An 18,991-nucleotide genomic window follows, 5' to 3' on the forward strand; every position below is an offset into this window, starting at 1 on the left:
AGTGTCCATCAAATGAAGGAAAGGCTGGATGAATGTAGATATGGAGACGGGACTATTAAGCCCCTATTACACGTATCCGGTTTCCTACGGCGCCGTCGGTCGCGACGCTAGCATATGTTCAAACCGGAGCGTGTGATAGCAAATCGGCCGTATGAACGCTCACCCACGGCCGGATGAACTTTCAGTACTAAAGTTGGCCGTCGCCAACCTTCAAACAGCACGCTAGAGCAATAGCAACGAGATTGTCGTCGAGAGAAGGCATGTCACTCCTCCACCACATCCAGTGCTACACTGACCCACTTGCCACCGGCCGTTCAAATACGTGTAATAACTCTAGCCGTAGGCCAGAATTTTCCTACGGCGCCGTAGGCCAGGTTGGCCGTAGGAAACCGGATACGTGTAATAGGGGCTTTAGAGCTTAGCTCAGGCTCAGTAGACTACAAATAGGTAAATAGTACACACGCATGCACACACACAGTGGAGTAAGGCTCTGCCCTGTTAGGCTCTGACCTGGCTGGCTGAGGTTCAAGTCCCACTCAGACTGAGATTTTTTCACTGATACAGAGTGGCTACTGTCCCCTCTTGAACTAGAGGGATTGGAGGGGGGAAGGTCCTAGCAGACTCAGAAATCAACTATAATGAGCTTGGTAAGCAGGAGGGTACTTGCTGGCAAGGACAAGTCTAGCTTGTGATCAGGCTGTGGTGAATTATACACATACATACACAGAGGGAAGGTTACCCAGTCTAGAACCTGAAATGAATTCAAAGCTATGTTTTACAGATTGAGACACAGAGACAGGTACCCATAAGCTTAGCTCATTTCCTGTATATCACAGCATATTGGTAAATACACACACATCAACCTCCACCCTATCTCATTCTATCCCTTCTATCCCACAGCTAGTCCCCGTGTCTGAGGTACATATCGAGTTGGCATCACGGCATGTTGAGCTTTACTCAGCTCAGCTTCGCATACATGCCATGTTCTCGGGTCTGCGTTACTTCATGTTCTACTACCCACTAAGTGCAGCATCTGTTGGGATCGGCATTTGTATGGTTTTCCTGTCAACTGTGGTCATCCTAAGTTGGTACCAGTTCTCTGCCCCTTCCACGCTGTCTCCTATGCAACCAATGATGGTAAGGAATTGATTGCATTATAGCCTATGTTTGAGGTATATACATCATTTCATGCTTAAACTTATGTAAAAGCAACTATTCTATTAATAAGCCAAGGTTTGGGGGGGGTCAACTTTCACATGGACACTACTTTCCTTAGGAAGTTACCACCACCAATAATGATAATAATAAAATTTAATGATAATAAAAATACTAGTCTTACTACTACTACTACTACTACTTTTACTACTACTACTACTACTACTACTACTACTACTGCAACGACTGTTGCTTAAATTACAGGCTCACGGAGTAGAGGGTAAAGTTTTGAACTGGGTCAAGGCGTGGCTTAGCAATAGGAAGCAAAGAGTGCAAATCAATGGTAAAAGATCTGACTGGGGATGTGTTACGAGTGGGGTCCCACAAGGTTCGGTATTAGGTCCACTTTTGTTTATTATTTATATCAATGACTTAGATACAGGAATTAGTAGTGATGTTAGTAAATTTGCAGATGATACCAAGATCGGTAGAGTAATTGAGTCGGATCAGGACGCTAGTATTCTCCAAGGTGAACTCAACAGATTGTATGACTGGGCGGATAAATGGCAGATGGAGTTCAATGTAGGGAAGTGCAGTATTCTGAGTGTAGGTAGGAACAACCCCTCACATAACTATTGCTTAAATGACGAGGGGGATTTAGGGGTCTTAGTGAGCTCTGATCTCCGTCCAAGGGCACAATGCATTCAAGCTAGAAATCGAGCTAATAGGGTACTGGGATTTATTTCAAGGAGCGTAAGCAACAGAAGCCCCGAAGTCTTCCTCAAACTATATTTAGCATTAGTTAGACCTCATCTTGACTATGCGGTTCAGTTCTGGTCACCTTACTATAGAATGGATATCAAAATGTTAGAATCGGTGCAGAGGAGGATGACTAAGATGATTCAGGGGTTGAGAAACTTGCCATACGAGGGAAGACTCAAACAGTTAAACTTGCATTCTCTAGAAAGGCGAAGGGTGCGTGGAGACATAATTGAGGTTTATAATTGGACGAAGGGCTTTAATAAGGGAGACATTCATAAGGTTTTGTTGGTAAGAGAACCGGGTAGGACACGAAGTAACGGGTTTAAACTGGATAAATTCAGATTCAACAGGGACATAGGCAAAAATTGGTTTACTAACAGGGTGGTGGATGAGTGGAATAGGCTTAGCAGTCATGTGGTGAGTGCCAATACAATTGTCACATTCAAAAATAGACTAGATAAATTCATGGACAGCGATATTAGGTGGGGTTAGATACACGGGAGCTTAGGGTCAAAGGAGCTGCCTCGTACAGGCCTACCGGCCTCTTGTAGACTCCTGCGTTCTTATGTTCTTATGTACTACTACTGCTACTACTGCTACGACTACTACGGTATTACTACTACTACTATTACTACTACTACTACTACTACTACTACTACTATACTACTACTACTACTACAACTTTGTACTTCCAATAATGATAATAATGATAATAAATATACCTACTACTACTACTACTACTATACTACTACTACTACTACTACTACTACTACTACTACTACTACTGTTGTTGTTGTTGTTGCTATTTTATTGCACTCCTACTTTTTTTTTAATTTCTAATGTTTTATTATATTTTTTACTATTCTTTGATATTTTGTACTTAGTTTACCATATTATATGCTTTTTATCATATTTTATTTTAATATCTGCTGTGCACATATTACTAATAAGAAATAGCCATTGTAACAATGGAAAAAAAGTCTGATTCTGATACTACTACTACTACTTCTGTTACTATATTACTTTAACTACGAATGATAATGATGAAAATATAAAAAAAATAATTTAGTAATGGGTGTAATAATAATGAGAAAAAGAAGGTTGATACTACCACTGCCAATACCACTATTACATTTTGTACTGCTGCTATTTCTGTTTCTACTGTTGTTTTCACTAATACTATTACTTCTACTGGTATTGCTTTTACAGGGGTTGAATTTCTCTCACTCAAACAAATCGCAGCTTTGGTGTTGTGGGGTTAACTTTTACATGAGTTCACATGGTACTCTTTGTGTCCTGGTGAAGCGTCAATGTGAGTTTTGACAGGGATGTTTGCAGCCTATGCCAGTCTCAAGAAGGCATATGAGGCCGTGCGAGCGAAAACGTACAAAGCGCCATCTGGCCAAAAATGCGATTTTGTGGTATAACACTATTTTGACCCTTCCTTTATAAGCGAGGAATGTCGGTTTGTACAAAACTGCAGTGGAAATAGGCCTGGGAGTCCTTCAAAATAACCCTACATTATCACCTACGCAGTTGAAAGTGAGATAAGAAAGCAGTCGCGAGCGAAAATGTACAGAGCGCCAATAGCATCACTGCAAACGTGCAAGCTTTTCCGTCTAGCGCGTAGTGCAAACTCTTAGCATTTATTGTTTATTAGTATATTTTACGTTTTGTAACTTCCTTCATGTTCCGGATTATTATGAATATCATGAACTGTGTATGACATATTAAAAAGTTAATTAATATTGCACATCATGGATGTTTTTGAAAAACCTACTTTTTCGGACCTATATATATTTTTTTTTTTATAACTGAGTACATGCCAATATTCTACATACCTTAACCTTCATTTTGGTCTTTGATTGAAGTGTCCACCTTAAAAACCAATGAAGTTATGATAATTTAAACATTGCAAAACTTTAAACGCGATTTCCCGCATTTAAAAAAATGGCGCTTTGTACGTTTTTGCTCGCACGGCCTCATATGTTTCAGTGCAGCGTGAGGCACTCTGGGATCTCCTGCAGCTTAGAGGGATTCCTGCAAAGACTTTTAGCCTGTATTATGGGACTGAGAATGTTGTGAAGTGTAGGGGGAGGCTTGTCAATCTTCTTTTCTATGAACGTGGGAGTGAGGCAGTTCTGTGTCCTTGCCCTAATGCTTTGCAGCACTTGTTTGGACTGGATACTAGGCAGAGTTGTGGGCCAGAGTCATTGTGGAACATCTATTGACAATCAGTTTAGGCAGTGGCTGAGTGGTTAGCGTGCGGGCCCTCAATCACCGCGTTCTGGCCGACGCGGGTTCGAATCCGCCGCTATCACTTGGGACTTTTCAGTCACCGCCAAGTGGCCTAAGACAACCCACATGCTGTCCTAAAGGCCTCCCATCAACCCAGACTCTAGGAGAACCATCCAAGTAAATCAATAATGAACTCCAGGGGCAGCATGAGCCAAGAATAGATGGCACCACTATAAACACTTGCCTGCGCCATAACGAGCTTGGGCCGACCACCAGACCCCTGAAGAAAGCCTACCGGTGCTATAGGCTGCCACATAAGAAAAAAAAAATACCAGGGTCACCGACTTTGTTTTGCTGATGATTCAGTAATCCTTGTAGAATTGCTGGAGGCTTTGGTGGTGGCTCTCAAGGCACTGCATGAGGAGGCCCCCTTTGGACTTCAGGTGTCCTGAGCCAAGACCATGGTGCAGGTGTTTGGAGGCTTGCTAGATGAAACAGTACAGGCTGTTCATGCATTTGGCAAGGACACAAGATTTCAGAAAATTTCACATACCTTGGTAGTGTAGTTCAGAACAATGGTAAGTCTTGCCAAGAAGTCTTTCAGTGAATTGGCTTGGCCCATAGTGTTATGGACTTGCTCAGCACAAGTATATGGAGTTGTTGATACCTGTGTAGAAGGACAAAGATCCGGATCATCAAGTTACTTGTGCTGCCTGTCTTACTCTATGGCTTGGAGGCATGGACACTAAATAGAGACTTGAAGAGGCAGATTAATGCCTTTGGTGGTAAGCGTCTATGCAGAATCATGGGATATCAGGGAAATGACTTTGTGTCAAACCAGCAACTACTACGTGAAACTGATTCAACATATATTACCCTCATAGTCCATCAGTGCCAACTCCGGCTATACGGGCATGTGGCATGTTACCCATAAGCCGACCCTGCTCATCGGGTTGTTTCTATGAGTGATAGTCCTGAGTGAAGGAGCCCAAGGGGACACCCTCAGAGTTCATGGCTTAAGCAAGTCTAGAGATCTTGCCAGGAGGTACTCAGAATGAGGGGTCCTGCATGGAAACCTGCCCAAAGGGACCCCCAGGCTTGGTGTCATAGGTTGGGTGAGGTGATGTGCCCCCAGGTATATGCCCCCATTGTTTGATTGATTAACTGAAGAAAGAACTACATTATGCACATATGTACTCTATCTGTCTCCTTTGACTTTTTGCTTCATCTTTAATATCTCTCTCTCTCTCTCTCTCTCTCTCTCTCTCTCTCTCTCTCTCTCTCTCTCTCTCTCTCTCTCTCTCTCTCTCTGCCATTCATATCAACCACAGCTTGTTTTAATAATGGCATTTATGCTCTGTTGTACTTCCTCTTTCCAGAGTGCAATGTCCTACCCCAACCACACTGCCTCAGTCCTTAATGGCATCAGTGGCCCAGTACCAAGCAAGAGTAAGTTAACCAGATAGTTTATTTCATCTATCTTATCATCAGTCATTATTAGTCCACTGTAGGTCAGACAAAGGTTGTCCCAACATTTTTACGTCTCTGTTTAGTTAGTATAAAGTAGAGGCTCACAGAATAATTATGAAATACCTAAATTGATTTAAATGTGACTTAGCTTTAGGAAGCAAAGTGCTCAAATTTATGGAAGTTGTATATTTTTATATCATTGACTTTGAATCAAGAATAATTATTAATATTTGCACTTTTGTGGATGATAAAAAGGTCAGAAATCTTATTTAATCAGATAAAGATTCTAGAGTAATGCAGGGCAAGCTTGACAGGTTGTGGGGAAGGGGCAGATAGAGTTCAGTGTCAGGAAGTGTAACATTCTGAATGTAGAATGTTATAATCCCTCATGTTCTTTTCCCACCTTCTTTTTTACCTTTAATCTTTCACCTTCTGCTTCCTTCATCATTGATATTCCACCCCTTTTATTTTTTTCTTGACATCATTCTAAACTTATATAACATTTATTCTTCCTTTTTTCATCACCTGTCTGATGGTTAACAGATTTGGATGAAGACGAGGACATGGAAGTGGAGGTGAGGGGTGTTGCTATGAGTGAACTGGAACCAGAGAACAAATGTACTAAGAACGATGATTTCAAGCCTACTGACCCTCAGAGTAAGGTGAGAGAGAGAGAGAGAGAGAGAGAGAGAGAGAGAGAGAGAGAGAGAGAGAGAGATTTACATAGAAAATCAGACCACACAGACCCCATGGTCCAGACTAGGTGGTCTGTCCTTAAACCTAAGTGATTCTACATTAATCAGACGGCTCCAAAACGATGCACTTCAACTCTAGTTGATATTAAGTTGATGGAAGTGACAGTCGAGCTTGTTTTTGAAGGAGTCAGTCGTGTTACACTGGACCACTGACGGTGGGAGCTGATCCATTCTCGTACTACAACGTTAGTGAAGAAAAATTTGGTGCAGTCTGAATTTACTTGTCTACATTTGAGTTTTATGCCATTGTTCCTCGTATGCAAAGTGTCATCGATCATAAACAATGTTGATCTGTCTACACTCGTGAAACCATTAAGTATTTTAAAACATTCGATCAGTTTTCCTCGGAGGCGACGTTTCTCAAGAGAGAACATGTTAAGGGTGGAAAGCCTTTCTTCGTAAGATTTGTTGCGCAAGGAAGGGATCATTTTTGTTGCCCGACGCTGAATACCTTCTCATTTAGCAATGTTCTTTGCATGGTGGGGAGACCAAAACTGTACTGCATATTCCAAGTGGGGTCTGACTAAACTATTGTTTAGTGGAAGTATTACATCTTTATTCTTGAATAAAAAGTTTCTTTTAATAAAGCCCAACATTCTGTTCACTTTATTTGCTGCATCGATGCATTGCTGTGAGAATCTGAGGTTTGACGCGATTTTGACCCCCAAGTCCTTAACGCATTGAACGCTTTTGAGTTTAACGGCACGCATTTCGTAATCAAACTTCTTATTCCTTGTTCCAACTTGAAGGACCTGGCACTTGTCTATGTTAAAGGGCATCTCCCATCTATCAGACCAAGCTGAAATTTTGTGCAAATCCTCTTGGAGGCTTTGCCTGTCTTCGTCAGTGTGAACCGAGTTACCAATCTTTGTGTCGTCTGCAAATTTACTAATGCGATTATTGAGTCCGACATCCACATTGTTGATGTAAATAATGAAGAGCACTGGGCCAAGAACCGAGCCCTGAGGGGTGCCACTAGTGACCCGCGCCCACTCTGAGTTAAATCCGTCAATCACCACTCTTTGTTGTCTGTTGCTCAACCAATTCGCGATCCATTGGTGTACTTGACCATCAATACCTATTTGCTTTAATTTGTAAATTATTTATGATGTGGGACTTTATCAAACGCTTTCTGGAAATCAAGATGGGCTACATCCAATGATTTGGTTACGTCATAAACCGTGAAGAGGTCATTATAAAAGGTTAATAGATTTGATAGGCAGGATCTTTTGTTACGGAAGCCGTGTTGTGAGTCTCGAATTAATGAGTGGCTTTCAAGGTAACTCACAATTTTGTCTCTAATTATGCTCTCAAGTAGCTTACCTACAACCGAAGTTAGACTAATGGGCCTGTAATTACCTGGTACTTTTTTGTCTCCTTTCTCAAAAATTGGTGTCACGTTAGTCTTTTTCCAATCCGAAGGGACGATGCCTTGTCGCAAAGACATATTGAAAACGGTTGTGAGGGAGGAGACTATTTCGCTCTTTGTTTCTTTGAGCAGAGTAGGATATACTTTGTCAGGTCCAGGACTTTTATTTGTTTTAAGTGATTGGAGGGCTTTGAGGACTTCATCGGTTGTTATTTCAAAGTTAGGCAATGCATGCTCGGGATTTACATTAGTACTGGTGTTGGCTGTCAGTCACTAGTGCACCGTCGCTGCTTGTTAAGGGTCCAATTCCACTTCTGATCGCCTTTCTGTTGTTTATGTAACTGAAGAATGATTTTGGATTATTTTTACAGTTGGCCGCAGTAGTTTCTTCATATCTACACCTTGCCTGACATACTAATCTTTTTACTCGTCGGCTGGCATCATGCTAAAGTCTAATGTTTTCGGGTGTGCTTTGCTCTTTCTTTAGCCTTTAAAACAATTTTCTCTCCTTGACTGAGTGTTTAATTTCGCTGTTAAACCAAGGTGGGCTTTTATTAGAGAGAGAGAGAGAGAGAGAGAGAGAGAGAGAGAGAGAGAGAGAGAGAGAGAGAGAGAGAGAGAGAGAGAGAGAGACTGACCCTATATACCAGACTAGGTGGTCTGTCCTTAACCCATAAGAGGGAATCCACATAAAAGTACATGAAATCAAAGGTTACTATTTATGGTCAGTCACATAAATTTACATTTAGTTACTTTCCTGCTTCCTACATACAGTAATACCTTGGTTTACAAGTTTAATTTGTTCCTAAATTTTGCTTGCACACCAAAACATTCATAAACCAAAGCAAATTTCCCCATTGAAATTAATATGAATCCCATTAATGCATCCCATATCTCAAAAAAATATTTATATAAAAATCATTTTACATGTTATTTTATACAGAATTAAAGTAATTTTACTAATTAAACTCAGTTTACGAGTTTAATTCGTTCCAGAATTTTGGTTGTACACCAAAACATTATGAAGCTAAAATGAATTTCCCCATTGAAATTAATGTGAATCTCATTAACCCTGGAATAGTAGTGTTGTCAGCCTCACGTGCCTACTAGCGATGTCCAAAATCCCAGACAAATTTTGGGGATAGAAATATACATACAGAAATGGTACAAAGTTTATTTAAAAAAAAATCACTTAGATTAGATGCTATTCTTAACCCTATGAACAATGAAGAAAATGTGTTTAACTGAAACAACATTATAAAAAATAAAACAAAAAAAATGTATCAAAATGACAAAAAATGCTTCATCCTTGTAATCTTTTCACCAGGGCCAGCCACAGAGTGACCTAATGGTAATGGCTTGTGCCACACATGAAGTCCAGATGTGCCCCGATATGCTCCAGCCTCTCTAGGCCTTATGCCGCACAGGTTGCTCTGCGCCATGCTGAAAATAAAAGGCTCTTTTTTAGAAAGAATAGAAAAAAAATATTATTCCCTTTCCCTCCTCATTGGTGACGCCTGTGGGACCTGTAATGTTAGGATAATTAATATCTGGTGTGAATACAACTATCCTGGAAATCTGAACAGCAGTACAGCAGCAAAACACAACCAGCTATGGCATCTGAATAGCAGTGTGACGGTCTGCTGCCTGTGGGGGCTGTAATGTTGGGCATATGATAAAAACTTAGAGTGAAGACATTCATCTAGGGCAGCATTTCCCAACCTGGGGGAAATTTTATGATTCCAGGGGGAAATTTAACCTGAAGAAAATATAAAATACTAGCAATTAGTCGATGGAAACGGGGTGTGAGAGGTATTGAGTGATTGATTTGTGTTATTAATTAAGTAAATTTCGTGTTTTGGCTACTTTTTTCCTCGTCCACATGAAGGGTGGTTAAAGTTGTTGAAGGGGGAAACGACAGAAAAAAGGTTGGGAAACACTGATCTAGGGTGTCTTGGCAACAGTGCAGCAGCAAGACAACCAGCTTGGGCATGTGAGCAGCAGCACTGCACTTTTATATACCTTTACTCTCTCTCTCTCTCTCTCTCTCTCTCTCTCTCTCTCTCTCTCTCTCTCTCTCTCTCTTCCCCCCCTAACTAACTGCTGTAGACCAAGTACAGTCATCCCTCAAATAGTATGGGGGTTAGGTACCCAGGACTCCCGTACTATTCGAAAATCCGTATAAAATTAGTGCCGCCTTTAGAAACACTCCTGGGCTGCGTTTGAGAGAGGGAATCGGGACTCTCAGAACGTCCCGAGTGATCTCAAATGCGTGACGCAGCAGCACGAGTTGCCAACTCGGCACATCCGCTGACTCCCGGCTTTGAGAGGTGGAGCGCCTTCGTGCTGTGATGACGTCATCAGTAAATGTGGCGGCCCAAACAAACACATATAAGTGTTTCCATTGCATTTCACTTCTCTGTGCCACCAAACCACTGCAGCTTCCTTTTCATCTGTTGTAAGGAGTTCATCAGCCAGGACAGCAGGTAATGCATGTTAAACGTTGCCAGGAAGATCAGCGTACGCCATTTTGCTGTGAGTGAGATGCCGTTACCATAGCAATGATGAGGCTTAGTAAAAGGATGGCCTTTACCTGCATTCTTGCAGCACTCTTGGAGCACTGGCGGTTACTGCAGCAAGAATTTCTTTTACACTATGATAGATACAGCGAACACTGCTCTCATTCACGTGGTATGCTCTCCCTACCGCAGTGTAACTCATCCCAAAACATAACTTCTCCTAATTCTGAATTCTTCTGTAAGGTGAACACCTTTCTCGAACGCTTTGGGGTACTTTCAGCAAGTGTTCTGGTAGAACAGTGTTGCCAGTCACGCCATGGCTACTTGGTGCGACAAGCGGGAAATTTAAAAATCCTAAAAAAATTCTTCCATGACAATCTGTATAAAACCGAAACCGTACTATTTGAGGGATGACTGTGTACACAGTACTATGGTTTTATTATTCAATCAATTCCACTGCAGTTGTACACTGCAACAACAAAAAAAAAACACATACAGTACCCTCTCGAATTTCACGCTATCCGAGTTTCGCGATCCACGAGTTTCACGGTTAGTCCTAAATTCTTACCATCCCGACTTTCGTGCATTATCACTCCGAGTTTCGCGCTGCTTTGACACATACGGGTCACGTTTACTTATCATCGGCGTCACGCACGCTACCTTTAAAGGTAGTATCACACTGGACATTTTCCTCCAAACATTGTGGCTATGGCAAGAGAGAGAGAGAGAGAGAGAGAGAACGGGTTGTTTTGAAGCCGCATTGAAGGCGGCTGCCTTACGATTGGCTGACAGTTCTGAAAACACGCTTGTGATTTACTGGGAGTCCGATGACGTCATCGCCGACGCTCACCCTATCAGCGGCTTCACTGCCTTAAGGCGGTGTCACAATGGCTGTTTTCGTCCAACCGTTGGGGCTACGGGCAACGCCCATGCGCCCAACTGGGAGCGAGTTCACGGTTATCCGTAAGCTGGTGTCACAGTGCATTTTTCTTCCCACCGCGTTGGCGCCACCTAGGGCAACCGGCAACTCCAACTCTTCCTGGTGTGCGTCACACACGGCCACGGTCACTTACCCATATCCACATCCACAACGTAAACAAAGCACTTGCCCTGTTTCAACATGGTGTCGTCTGCTAAAGTAAGGGGTGTTGCGGCTTGTGCTGCCATTACCCAAGTTATGGACTTGTTGCTGCAGTTAAATGGAAGGAAGAAACAGTTGTGGGTGTTGCATGCCTGTGGTTCCTCCATGCCAGTTCTCATTGTCACCACTGCGCGTGCGCGGCCATCCCACCCATCTTGACTCAACCACATCAACACAAGGATCAAATAACAACAAACACACACACACACACACACACACACACATGCACACATGCACACACCAGACTCATTAGGAACCATTGCAGATGTTTCTGACAAACAGAAACGACTTCACCATTTCTTGAGTGTGTTAGAACGTATTTGGTGAGTGGCTCACATGAACCAAACCTGGCTCTTGGCAAGAAGACAGCAGTCGTCTTTAACACTGCTCTCTTCTTGCCATTGGGTATGTTTGGTTTGTGTGAACCACTCACCAAATAAGTTCTAACACACTCTAGGAAATGGCGAAGCCATTTTTGTTTGTGAGAAACATCTGCCATAGTTCATGATGGGTCTGGTGTGTGTGTGCGTGTGTGTGTGTGTGTCTTTGTTGTTACTCAATCCACGTGTTTATGTGGTCGGAGTCTACTAGGTGCGTGGGTTGGCCGCTCATGCGCAATGGTGACAATGAGAACTGGCACGGAAGAACCACAGACATGCCACACCCACAACAGCTTCTTCCTTCCATTTAACTGATGCAACAAGTCCATAACTTGAGTAATGGCAGCACAAGCCGCGACAGCCCTTACTTTAGCAGATGACGCCATGTCGATACAGGGCAAGTGCTTTGTTTACGTTGTGGATGTGGATACAGGCAACCAACCTTGGCCGTGTGTGAAGCACACCAGGAAAAGTTGGATTTGCCAGTTGCCCAAGCTGCCGCCAAAGCGGTGGGAAGAAAAAGGCCCGGTGTGACACCAGGTTACGGACAACTCGCTCCCGGATGGGTGCACGGGCGTTGCCAGTAGCCACAACAGTTAGAGGAAAATGGCCAGTGTGACACTGCCTCAAGGCAGCAAGGCTGCTGACCGGGTGAGCGCTGGCGATGATGTCATCGGACTCCCAGCGAATCACAAGCATGTTTTCAGAGCTCAGCCAATCATAAGGCTTCATCTGTGGCTATAAAACGACCCATTCTCTCTTCCTGTTTCTTCCTTTTTCCAAGGTACGTATTTTAAGATAACGAGTAAAGGAGGAAAAAAAGTGAGCTCCGGGGGCAGCATGAGCCAATTATAATAGTGCCACTATAAACAGTTCCCTGCGCCATGACGGGCTTGGGGCCGACCATCAGGCCCAGATGGATAGTCTACCGGTGCCATAGCCCACATGTAAAAAGGGGGGGGGGGACAGATAAGCGCTTTTTCAGTGTTTTCAATACCTCGAGTTTCGCGATCCTCGAGTTTATCGCTATACCTTTGGAATGAAGCTAGTTCGAAACTCGAGAGGGTACTGTAGTTGGACACGGACACAAATATAAATAAACACTATGTACTAACTAAGAAGGTGCGTACATCACACGTCTTATGGATTGACAGGATAAGCAAGAAACATACACTAAACAAGTAACAAACAAACAGACGACAACAGACAACATATATAAGGAGACACAAGCAATGTACCCTCAGCTGGTGAGTCCTCAGCTGTTCTGCGGGACACGCAAGGAAGGGACCCCAAAAGTAAACACGGTTTATAAGGACTGCTAATATAAAGGGACTAGTTATTTCACCACATTCTTCTCCTCTTAGTTAAGTTCACATGGAGTAATCCTGAAGGTACTTTAGAGGTTGCCTTGCTCTCTCAGACTTTCGAAGTGGAGGAGGTGAGGCTGTCTGGTGAGGCACTGTATGTGATTCCTGAGTGGTATCATTCTGAGGAGTAGTGTCCACATGGGAGATTCCGCATGCAATCTCCAGGGGAACATTTGCATCCGACACTTCCTCAGAGACCTGAGACTGAGGTACAGGAGGACTAGCATCGGTTGTCATTAGCCATAGGAGCAAGATGTCTTAATGAAACCGTAGTCACCCTACCATCTGAAAGCTTCACAGGAGCATACTCAGGGTTCGCCTCTACAATTTCAACCTCATCTACCTAGGGGTCATTCTTGCTGTGTCTTACATGGCATTTCAGGAGAGCAGGCCCTCCTTGGATGAGCCAAGTAGGCAACGTTTGGCCAGTGGTAGACCTTCTACTATGCAGGAAAATGCGTTCAAGAGGAGTAGAGTTCGTGGAAATGCACAACAAAGAGCGGATAGAATGGAGCACACCTGGGAGAACAGTTTCCCACTGAGACACGGCAAAGTTTCTTGTTGTGAGGGCTAATGTTAGAGTCTTCCATATAATTCCATTGTATTTTTCAGCTTGGCCATTCCCCCAATTTTTTTTTTTTTTTTTTTTTTTTTTTACAGCAAAGGAGACAGCTCAAGGGCACAAAAAAGTAAACATTAATAAAAAAAAAGCCCGCTACTCGCTGCTCCTAAAAAGAATCCAAAGAGGTGGCCGAAAGATAAGTCAGTTTCGGGAGGAGAGGTGTCCTGATACCCTCCTCTTGAAAGAGTTCAAGTCGTAGGCAGGAGGAAATACAGATGAAGGAAGATTGTTCCAGAGTTTACCAGCGTGAGGGATGAAAGAGTGAAGATGCTGGTTAACTCTTGCATAAGGGGTTTGGACAGTATAGGGATGAGCATGAGTAGAAAGTCGAGTGCAGCGGGGCGGCGGGAGGGGGGGAGGCATGCAGTTAGCAAGTTCAGAGGAGCAGTCAGCGTGGAAATATCGATAGAAGATAGAAAGAGAGGCAACATAGAAGGCGGAATTTAAGAGGTAGAAGACTATCAGTATGAGGAGGAGAGCTGATGAGACGAAGAGCCTTTGCCTCCACTCTGTCCAGAAGAGCTGTGTGAGTGGAGCCCCCCCACACATGAGATGCATACTCCATACGAGGGCGGACAAGGCCCCTGTATATGGACAGCAACTGTGCAGGGGAGAAGAACTGGCGGAGACGGTACAGAACGCCCAGCCTCGAGGAAGCTGATTTAGTAAGAGATGAGATATGAAGTTTCCAGTTGAGATTTTGAGTTAAGGATAGACCGAGGATGTTTAGTGTTGAGGAAGGTGATAGCTGGGTGTTGTCAAAGAATAGGGGATAGTTGTTTGGAAGATTGTGTCGAGTGGATAGGTGGAGAAACTGTGTTTTTGAGGCGTTGAAGGACACCAGGTTCTTCTTGCCCCAATCGGAAATAATAGTAAGGTCTGAGGCTGCTCTGCAGCCTCCAGCCTTGAGTCGTTAAGTTCCTGAAGGGTGGGTCTTCTATTAAAAGAAGTTGAATAATGCAGAGTGGAATCATCGGCGCAGGAATGGATAGGACAGTTCGTTTTGGAAAGAAGATCATCAATGAACAACAGAAAAGAGTGGGAGATAGGACAGAACCCTGTGGGACACCACTGTTAATAGATTTAGGAAGAACAGTGACCGTCTACCACGGCAGAAATAGAACGGTCAGAAAGGAAACTGGAGATAAAGGTACAGAGAGAAGGATAGAAACCGTAGGAGGGTAGTTTAGAAAGCAAAGATTTGTGCCAGACCCTATCAAAAGCTTTTGATATGTCCAGCTCAATAGCAAAAGTTTCACCGAAACGGCTAAGAAAGGATGACCAAGAGTCAGTTAGGAAAGCAAGAAGATCACCAGTCGAACGCCCCTCATGGAACCCAGACTGGTGATCAGATGGGAGGTCAGAAGTGGATGGATTCTTATGAATCTTTCGGTTAAGGATTGATTCAAAAGCTTTAGATAGACAAGAAAGTAAAGCAATAGGACGGTAGTTTGAGGGATTGGAGCGGTCACCCTTCTTAGGTACAGGCTGTGTGAAGGCATACTTCCAGCAAGAAGGAAAGGTAGATGTTGACAGGCAGAGGCGAAAGAGTTTGACCAGGCAGGGTGACAGCACGGAGGCACAGTTTTTAAGGACAATAGGAGGCACTCCATCAGGTCCATAAGCCTTCTGAGGATTGAGGCCAGAGAGGGCATAGAAAACATCATTTTGAAGAATCTTTATAACAGGCATAAAGGAGTCAGAGGGGGGATGAGTAGGAGGAATATGCCCAGAATCGTCCAGAGTGGAGTTTTTAGAAAAAGTTTGAGAGAAGAGTTCAGCCTTAGAGATAGATGAGACGGCAGTGTTGCCGTCAGGACTGAGGAGTGGAGGGAAAGATGAAGAAGTGAAGTTGGAGGAGATGTTTTTGGCTAGATGCCAGAAGTCACGGGAAGAGTTAGAGAAAGCAAGGTTTTGACATTTTCTATTAATGAAAGAATTTTTGGTTAGTCGGAGAATAGATTTGGCACGATTTCGGGCAGAAATGTAAAGTTCCCTTTACCCTTAAGGTTATAAGGTGTAATACGACTGGTAGCTACACCTTTCTTCATCAGAAAATCCTTAAGCTCTTCAGACATGAAAGATGTACCTCTGTCAGTGTGGATGTATGCTGGCATACCAAACAAGGCAAACAGTTGCACTAGACATCTGATAACAGTTCTAGTAGTCATATCAGTACAAGGGAAAGCAAAGGGGAACCTTGAAAATTCATCCACAACTTTGAGTATGTTTCTAGATTGAGATGGTAGTGGGCCTTTGAAGTCTAAGTTCAGCCTTGTGAATGGCTGAGTTGCTTTGATCAGCTGTCCAGATTATTTGAAGAACCGTGGTTTGAGCTCCAAACACACTTGGCAAGAGGTGGTAATTTTCTTCACATCTACCGAGCAAGGTAGATTCCATCCTTGGACAAAATGCATCATACGAGATATCCCGGGGTGACATAGGATTTCATGAAGTTCTCTGAGTTTGTCAGTAGTAGTGGCACCACAGATGCGGGAGAGAGGATCAGCTGGTATGTTTTCGTTTCCTGGACAGTACACAATATCACAGTGAAAACATGAGAGTTCAACACGCCACCTTGCTATTTTGTCATTCTTTATTTTACTGTTTGATTTAGAATCAAACATAAACTTTACACTGTGCTGGTCAGTAGTGAGCTTGAAATGGTGTCCAATTAAGTAATGTCTCCACTTCCTCAAGGCTTCTTTTTCCACCGAAGAATGTCCTTGTTCGCTGCGAGTGAGAATGCGGGAGAAGAAAGCCACAGGGCGACTATTCTGAGTTAGAGTAGCTACTATCGCATGATCTGAGGCATCCGTTTCCACCGTGAAAGGAGATGAGGGATCTATGGCCATTACCACAGCACTAGCAATGTCTTTCTTCAAATTCCCAAAAGCTTGTAATGCTTCACTAGATAAAGGAAAACCCTTACCTTGTGAGAGAGGGCAGATTTTCTCTGAAAAATTAGGTATCCATCTTGACTAATGTGCAAGTAACCCCATTGTCTTGCGAAGAGAAGCTGCATCCTTCGGGGGTGAAAGATTCCACAGTGGCTGCAAGCGTTCTGGGTTGGGTTTGATCTCTTCGTCTGTTTCTGAATACCCCAGTAAATTAATGGTTCTGACTTTGAAGTCACACTTGCTGTGATTTAGAGTCAGGTTGTACTCCTCAGCCACCCTCAAGAACCTCCTTAAATTCTGGTCATGCTCCTCTTCTAGCTGTCTCATCACACACAGTTACATTGTCCACATAAGCAAATGTACCACTTACTTTTTCTTTCTTAACCCTTTCATTGCTAAATGGTTGCAGCAGGCGTTAGGCGTATTTGCTGGTGGCGCTAAACGCCCGCTGCGACCTCCACCTGCACTCAAATCTCCTGCGTATGAGAGTGTTCCAACACTAATTCTCACAACACAGGATTGCCAATTGAGTAGATTCTTCACTAAATTTGGTGGAAAATCATATCAGCCCAGCGTGGCAAATCTACGGACGAGTAACTGGTGGATGTTCTTACCCAATATAGCGGCATTTTTGCATAGCTTCACCTATCACCGACTGATTCTTTGACCAAATAGTTGTAAATATTGCAGTTGGCAATGCTCCCTTGCCAGAATCTGAAGAAAAAATGTCCGCAGTTCCCTCAATATGGCTGATCATCACGCACGCACCGACGTAAGTGTTAACATTCAACACTCCCTGAACATGCATGTACGTTCGCAAGAGAGGCATACATAACCGACTCCTATAGATCTGGACCTCCTCTTTCCAATGGTGTTTTTGGTTTTTAGCTGTGATGAATAGTTTTTGAGATACAAAGGTTAAAAGAGACCCCCAATTGGGCTGCCCGACTGCACCTGAGGGGATAGTCGCGTCCACACTGCGCGCAAGGAAAGGGTTAAGGATTTCGTCAAGTACTTGTTGAAAAGCTGCTACTCCATTTTTCACTCCATATGGAATGCGATTGAACTCATAAAGTTTGCCCCCAGCTTCAAATGCAGTGTATGGTCTCTATTCTTCTCTTATGGCAACCTGATGGTATTCACTCTTCAGATCCAAGGTACTAAACACCTTGTACCATGCAATGTTGTTCACCATCTCGTCAATATTTGGCAAGGGATAAGCATCAAGCTCAGTGAATCGGTTTATAGTTCGAGAATAGTCTATAACCATCCTCCTTTTCTGACTCTCTCCTGACGTCACTAATACTTGAGCCCTCCAAGGAGAATTACTAGACCTTATTATTCCTTCTGACATCATACACTCAGTCTCAGCTTCAATGGACTTCTTGTCACTCAAGGAATATAGTTTTGACTTGTTAGCGACTGGTTTGCACTCTGGCATCAGGTTCTTGAAAAGGAAAAGAAGTGACACCTTAACCCGAGAACGTCGGCAGACCCTTTTTAGGGCTTTCACGAGTCGTGGCTGTGGACCCTAAAAATGGCTCGCCATAAAGCACCTAATTTGAGCTAATTGTAGGCAGTGGTGGCATATCGCAACCCACCATGAATGCCCTAGGTCATTATGGTGGGTGTGATCTTGAGGTGGGCTTTTTTGTCATAGGTGGTGCTGTAAGGTCATGGCAGACTGAATTAGCTATCCATACAGTAATCACTTGTCAAATTCTCTATAGTAGACAACAAGCGACTCTCGGCTAGATGCCACGCGTCATGAGACTGTTTATTTTGTAAGAAACACCACCCAAAAACAATGGAGTTCAAGTAAAAGTAAATATTTTTAACAGCTTTATGGTTATGAGAGGAGTACTCTGATGTATGTTCCATGCTCTTTTCTTAGTCTCAAAATGCAGTGTAATTTTGTCGTTTCTCGGCCACTTTTCAGCTTTCCCATATCAAATCCCATGGGTTAACAACAGCTAGTGAACTTCTTCAGGGGAGGCCTTTCTCCTCCAAAATCCACTTCCAGAGCAGAATGTTTTCTTAGAAAGTCATGTCCTAGTATCACATCACTACATAAGCTTTGTAACACCTTGAGTTCAACACCTTGATAAGTCTCTCCCTGCAACTCTTAAGTCCACAGAGCACTGACCTAAGATGTTCGAGGAAAGTGATTCATCAGCCATAGAAACATTTCCATGCTCTGGAGACATAATTAGTTTGTTTTGGTCCACTACATTACGACACACAAAGCTTTCAGAACTCACAGTATCAATAGGGGCACTGACAGGACAGCGATTTAGCTTTAGAGGCCTTACA

The 18,991-nt window shown here is 43.3% G+C and overlaps 1 protein-coding gene across 7 annotated transcripts in view; it reads left to right on the top strand.

Annotated features, from left to right (window-relative positions):
• The window catches only part of LOC127006075 (seipin-like), a 148,372-nt gene that overhangs the window by 106,451 nt on the left and 22,930 nt on the right, over window positions 1-18,991 (top strand). For 6 of the 7 annotated variants that reach the window (XM_050875560.1, XM_050875561.1, XM_050875556.1 and 3 more), the window contains 3 exons: window positions 901-1,137; window positions 5,535-5,604; window positions 6,169-6,287. In XM_050875560.1, the coding sequence (XP_050731517.1) occupies window positions 901-1,137; window positions 5,535-5,604; window positions 6,169-6,287 (426 nt within the window). Of the gene's footprint in view, window positions 1-900; window positions 1,138-5,534; window positions 5,605-6,168; window positions 6,288-9,076; window positions 9,536-18,991 lie in introns of those variants that run through there. The other variant, XM_050875558.1, reaches the window with a different exon arrangement.

Source organism: Eriocheir sinensis, chromosome 32 (assembly GCF_024679095.1).
Source record: "Eriocheir sinensis breed Jianghai 21 chromosome 32, ASM2467909v1, whole genome shotgun sequence".
Classification (NCBI taxonomy): Eukaryota; Metazoa; Arthropoda; class Malacostraca; order Decapoda; family Varunidae; genus Eriocheir; species Eriocheir sinensis.